Below are 6,731 nucleotides of genomic sequence, written 5' to 3'. Positions count from 1 at the left end.
TCATGTTGAAAATAAACATGAAGGAGTCAGATATCCTTGTTCTCAATGCAAGTATATTGCAACTCAAGCAAGTAATCTGAAAGTTCATGTTGAATACAAACATGAAGGAGTTCGATATCCCTGTAGTAAATATGAATATGCTGAAACTACAACACAGAGTCTAAAGATACATGTTAAGAATAAGCATGAGTGTTAGTTATCAATGCTATATGCAAACAGAGATCAGTAAATAATGACAAATAAGCAATTTTAGAATTTTTTTACCCCGCCCCCCCCCTCTAGAAAAAAATAATGTATTTGATGTATATCAAATTATTGGTTTTAGTTTGGTTTGATTTGCATTTTCCACTCATTTCTGGCATTTACAAACTCCGTCAAATAAAGGCTTTATTTCCTACCTTTCAGCTTTCACTTTGTTTTATATCCTTCATTATGGTCATTCGTTTTACATTAACTACAAAGATCTGTAAAAACTGAGTTTATTTTTAGTTACATTAAAAATAGTTTTACTCTAAGAGGAAAAAGATGTAACTTTTTTAAATCTTTAGAAAAGCTACTCTGCAAAACTTTGAAAAATTATTGTATTTATTTATATTCTAATTTCTAATTTCTAATTTCTTAACTTTTCTTGTCGTCAAGGTACTAGGTATATATGTCAATTTTACTATATTAAAAGGGAAATGTCTTACTTTTAAAATTTAATTCTTAATAATCTTGATCTTTTAGCATTCTATTCCCCCCCCGGAAGAGCTATATACTTAATTTGACATATATTGCAAGTACCCTACTGCGTTAAAAAACTCGATTTTTGGGTAAAATTTATCTAAGTTACTTTTTTAAAAATTGATTGAGTAAGATTATCTGCGCGAAGTGCCAATATTTTTTGTACATTTTCTTCTTTTAATGGTAATTATGGACATGGAGAATGGGGATTAAGTTACTAAACCGGGGGGTAATTATCCCAAGGATTTTTGGGAGGGGTAAGAAACACTAATAACCCCCCTTATTTACGCCAATGTGTGAGTATATTGCATTTCAAGAAAGTACTTTGAAAAGACATGTTGAAAGTAAACATGAAGGAGTGTTCGCAATTTGAGTATATTTCAACTCAAGCAAGTACTCTGAAGATTCATGTTAAAAATAAACACGAAGGAGTGAGATATCCTTGTTCTCAATGTGAGTATATTGCAACTAAAACACGTAACCTGAAAGATCACGTTAAAAGTAAACATGAAGGAGTGAGATATCCTTGTTTGCAATGTGAGTATATTGCAACTCACGCAAGTAATCTGAAAGTTCATGTTAAATACAAACATAAAGGAGTTCGATATCCCTGTAGTAAATGTGAATATGCTGCAACTACAACACAGAATCTAAAGATACATGTTAAGAATAAGCATAAGTGTTAGTTATCTTTATTTTCAAAGTTAGTGTGTAATCAAGATAGATGTGAAAGTATTTATATAATGAATAAAGCTTTCTTTAGTTTTGCATATTAATTCAAGTATGTTCTTTGATATCCTGAATATTATATGTTTCATTTAATTCCAATACTTTACAAATATTGTGGTTACCAAAATCATACTTATACATTTTAAAATTTTTGCTTGTGTGTAAGTTCTTTTCAAAAATGCTGCTATTCTTATTTTAGTTAAAATAGTCATTGATCACTTATTAACAAAGATGTTTTAGTTCAATCTTTAGTTAATATTGTTGTTTACTGTATATTGTATAATAATAATATAAATGATTGATTTGCTTTTGTAATATTACATTTTCTGAAATTTTAGTAAAGAAAAACATTTACGATATACAAATATTAGAACTTTCACGTTTTCTCACAAACTGGTGTGCTTGGTTGTGGTTTATAGTTTTCTGGAAAATATCATTGACAACCTCTGAAGTGTTAATTTGGAATTTTTTTAAAATCTATTCTATTTATTTTTCAGATAGAATGGAAGAGCTGGTGAAGAAAGAAATAGATCGTCAAAGAATTTGAGATAACCCCTTCTGTGAGTATCAGCCACAACAACTTCTCGTCCGAGCCACATTCTTCTCATTTTCTTGTCCGAACCACCTCAAAATCCTCTTCCTTTGATTATTATGTGTTTAAAAGTTTCTAATTCTTACATAGAAAACTATTTTTAACTAATCTGGCAATGTTAGGACATAAAAAATGGATAGACCAAAGTATTGCAATGAGTAAATCATGTTTGAAACGATGCTATCCCATTTGAACTATTCCCGTTTGAACCATTGTTCATTTGAACGTTTGTTCGTTTGAACTACTGCACGTGGTACCACGTAAATAGTTGGAATGAACAATAGTTCAAACGAGTTTATTTAATGCTCATTTGAACTATTTTCAGTTCATTTGAATATTATTGTTTATTTGAACTATTAATATATTATATATGAAATAAACAAAAAAATAGTCCAAATGAACATAAAAATAGTTCAAATGGACATAAAAATAGTTGAAATGAACAAATCAATAGTTCAAATGGACATAAAAATAGTTCAAATGAACATAAAAATAGTTCAAATGGGCAAAAAATAGTTCAAATGGACAAAAAATAGTTCAAATGAACAAAAAAATAGTTGAAATGAACAAAAAATAGTTCAAATGAACAAAAAAATAGTTCAAATGAACAAAAAATAGTTCAAATTGACGAAAAAATAGTTCAAATGGACATAAAATAGTTCAAATGGACATAAAAATAGTTCAAATGAAAATAAACATAGTTCAAATGGACATTAAAATAGTTCAAATGGACAAAAAATAGGTCAAAATGGACATAAAAATAGCTGAAATGAACATAAAAATATGTTCAAATAGGCATAAAAATAGAACCTAATTTTTAAATCTAATTCTAAATCTAAGGGAACAGTCTTATACTTGAACTTTCATCCGTAAAAATTTTGAATTCAAATGTTTTCCTCAAATAACACTATATGATCCTGGGCTCTAGAAACTGCAGTCCTGCCATAAATTCAGTTCACTTGTTTTCCTTCAAAATTATATTTCATTCCAGAATGAAATCTTGAATTCAACGTATGATAATGGTTCACTCCACAATAATTAACACTGAACACTGCACTGTACCTCATGATTTGGAAACGCCTCAACAAGGAATCGGACTAAAAAAACCCAGAAACCTACCCCAAATAAATTTTTTTGAGGCGTTTCATGTGTGTTTTTTTTAAATCATCGGAAATCCCTTAAATCTAGTTTTTAAAGGAATTTCCCGTTGCCCCGAGTTTTAGGTGGGATTCCGGATTATACCGGTCCTATATTTTTTCCTCATTTTTTTGGTCAGCTTCCAGTTTTCAGAAAAAGATTTAAATTCTCAGTTTGTTGATCAGTTTCCCCTTTTAAATGGGTCTGTTTCTGGTTTTCAGAAAAAGTTTTAAATTCAAGTGTTACGCGACGTAATCGTCTCATTCTAAACTCCCAACCCATGAGCTCTCCTCTGAGAAGACGTGAAACCCCCTGAAGTTGAGGGAGGGACCTTGTCTGAAGTAACTAATCGAAACTAGTTTTGTACGTCAGTTACACTTTTTATTTTTTGCTTGCGTGTAAATTCTTAATAAGTTCAAAAAAGCTGTTTTTCTTTTAATATTGTTTTTTCTTCTTTTAGTTGAAAATAGTCATTGGTCACTCATTAACAAAGATGTTGCTTTTCAATCTTTAATTAGTATTGTTGTTTACTGTATATTGTATAATAATAATATAAATGATTGATTTGCTTTTGTAATATTACACTTTGTGAAAATATAGCAATTTTCTAAAAAAAACATTTATGATATACAAATATTTGAACTTTATGTTTTCTCACAAAATAATGTGTTTTTTGTACTTTATATAGTTTTTTGTAGAAAAATTGATAATCTGCAATTTGTATTTTTTTCAAATTTAAGCTTTTTTCAGATAGAATGGCAGAGATTATTAAAGAAGAGTTAAATATAGAAGAGTTTGAGATAAAAGAAGAGATAGTTTCCATCAAGGTAGAAATCCTTCCCTCCTCTACTGTAGAGGAAACATGTACTGTTAATCTGAACAAAGATGATATAAAGATGGAAAATTCAGAAATACAAGGTAAAGTAAATGTTTGTCATAATTATTCATTAAAGAGTAAATATACATTATTTTCTATTTTCTACCTTGAGTAATTATTTTGAAGGGGGCTCGGATTTTAATGTAAAATTTTGTTTAAAATTTGGAATAATTATATAATTACTTAAAATAAATTTAAAAATATTACGCTTAGGGAGCAAAAGAAATCCCCCCACCCCCGCAGTATAAAAAGAAGCAGGTTTTTCTTCAAAATAACTATATTTAATCTATCAAAAGAATAACTCATTAGCTGTAGGGGGGAGGGGGAGTAATTAACCATGAGAGTGAACCTGTATTTTCTAGGTGTATTGAACCTACAGATTTTAGGTCGGAAAAACGTAAGGTCAGAAAAACATTAGTTTGCAAACTCAATAGGTTCGTTTCCTCTAAGTTCGATGAGCGGGCACCCATTTAACAATATAAAATAGAATAAATAGACATAATTTTAGACTATATTGAAACCTTAATTAAACGCATACATTTATGTTTAGATACGATTGAGAATCAACCTGTATTTGATCCTGATTTACACACTGAGCTTATCATTAAAGATGAAATAGAGGATTCAGGTAATTGAAAATCTTACATTTAAACAATAAATATCATTGGAAAAATTCATAAATAGATAAAATACAATAAATACAGTTCATAAATATTAAAGTTGTTAACGATAAAGATAATTAAATATTTGATATAAAAATCGATCTTTAACTATTCAGGAGAAAACATGGATCAAGGATTTGAGCCGGAACTAAAGAGAACTAAAAGAAGTAAAGTGGGATTTCCTTGTAATAAATGTGAGCATGTTGCAACCAGAGCTTATTACCTGAAAATTCATGTTGAAAATATACATGAAGGAGTGAGATATCCTTGTTCTCAATGTGAGTATATTGCAACTACAGCACGGGCTCTGAAGATGCATGTTAAAAATAAACATGAAGGAGTGAGAGTTCCTTGTTCTCAATGTGAGTATATTGCAACTCAAGCAAGTGCTCTGAAGATTCATGTGGAAAATAAACATGAAGGAATGAGATATCCTTGTTCTCAATGCGAGCATATTGCAACTACAGCATGGTCTCTGAAAAATCATGTTAAAAATAAACATGAAGGAGTGAGATATCCTTGTTCTCAATGTGAGTATATTGCATCTCAAGCAAGTAATCTGAAAGTTCATGTTAAATACAAACATAAAGGAGTTCGATATCCCTGTAGTAAATGTGAATATGCTGCAACTACAACACAGAATCTAAAGATACATAAGAATAAGCATAAGTGTTAGTTATCTTTATTTTCAAAGTATTTATAATGAATAAAGATTTCTTTAGTTTTGCATATTAAATCAAGTATGTTCTTTGATATCCTGAATATTTCGTGTTTCAATTTATTCTAATACTTTACAAATATTTGGTCACCAAAATCCTTCTTATACATTTAAAATTTCGCTTGCATGTAAGTTCTTTATAAATTCAAAAATATTGTTTTTTCTTATTATAGTTGAAAATAGTCACTGGTCACTCATGAATAAAGATGTTGTAGTTCAATCTTTATTTAATATTGTTGTTTACTGTATATTGTTCAATAATAATATAAATGATTAATTTTGCTTTTTTAATATTACACCTTGTGAAAATATAGCAATTTTCTAAAGAAAAGCATTTTTGATATACAAATATTAGAACATTTATGTTTTCTCACAAAATAATGTGCTTTTTTGTACTTAATAGTTTTTTGTTGAAAATAATTGATAATCTGCAATTTGTATTTTTTTCAAATTTAAGCTTTTTTCAGATAGAATGGCAGAGATTATTAAAGAAGAATTAAATATAGAAGAGTTTGAGATAAAAGAAGAGATAGTTTCCACCAAGGAAGAAATCCTTCCCTCCTCTACTGTAGAGGATACATGTACTGTTAATATAAACAAAGATTATGTAAAGGTGGAAAATGCAGATATACCAGGTAAACTTCATGTTTGTCATAATTATTCATTAAAGTGTAAATATACATTATTTTCTGCCTTGAGTAGCTATTTTGAAGGGAGCTCGGATTTTATAATTTATTATTATAATTTTCTATTTACAAGTTAATGGGGACCTCAGCCTTATTAACAACGTATGGATCAGATAGCCTATGGATCAGTTAGCGTATGGATCAGATACCATATAGATCGGATAGCGTATGGATTGGATAGCGTATGGATCAGATAGCGTATGTATCAGATAGCGTATGGATCAGATAGCGTATGGATTAGATAGCGTATGGATCAGATAGTGTATGGATCGGAAAGCGTATGGATCGGATAGTGTATGGATTGGATAGTATATGGATCTGATAGCGTATGGATCAGATAGCGTATGGATCGGATAGCGTATGGATCAGATAGCATATGGATCGGATAGCTTATGGATTCGATAGCATATGGATGCGAGAGTGTATGAACTAGATACATTATCAAAGGAATTGGACCTGAATTTGGCTGAGGATATCGGAAAACCTATTAACAATCACTGGGTCTTAATAAAGAATGGACAAATTCAAACAGACGTAAACAACATTTTTAAGGAGTAGAATATTTAGTGGGGACTGTATTTTGGCTGAGGACATCAGAAAACCTAAT

General features: G+C 29.6%; 2 protein-coding genes across 2 annotated transcripts in view; both read left to right on the top strand.

Annotated features, from left to right (window-relative positions):
• Window positions 1-1,970, top strand: part of LOC111710498 (oocyte zinc finger protein XlCOF29) — a 3,440-nt gene extending 1,470 nt beyond the window's left edge. The window contains exon 4 of the mRNA XM_023484601.1: window positions 1,950-1,970. Coding sequence (XP_023340369.1) covers window positions 1,950-1,970 — 21 coding nt within the window. The remainder of the gene's footprint in view (window positions 1-1,949) is intronic.
• A 1,965-nt stretch (window positions 1,971-3,935) lies between these two features.
• Window positions 3,936-5,679, top strand: LOC111710500 (RE1-silencing transcription factor B). Its single transcript, XM_023484604.1, has 3 exons — window positions 3,936-4,099; window positions 4,609-4,686; window positions 4,837-5,679. The coding sequence occupies exons 1-3, from the start codon at window positions 3,937-3,939 to the stop codon at window positions 5,394-5,396; spliced, it is 801 nt and encodes a 266-aa protein (XP_023340372.1). The 5' UTR covers window position 3,936; the 3' UTR covers window positions 5,397-5,679.
• The last annotated feature ends 1,052 nt before the right edge of the window (window positions 5,680-6,731 follow it).

The sequence above is a fragment of the Eurytemora carolleeae genome, unplaced genomic scaffold (assembly GCF_000591075.1).
Source record: "Eurytemora carolleeae unplaced genomic scaffold, Eaff_2.0 scaffold1057, whole genome shotgun sequence".
In the NCBI taxonomy this organism is placed as follows: domain Eukaryota; kingdom Metazoa; phylum Arthropoda; class Copepoda; order Calanoida; family Temoridae; genus Eurytemora; species Eurytemora carolleeae.
Note: the sequence above shows the minus strand (reverse complement) of the source record. Positions and strands in the feature narration are given on the sequence as shown.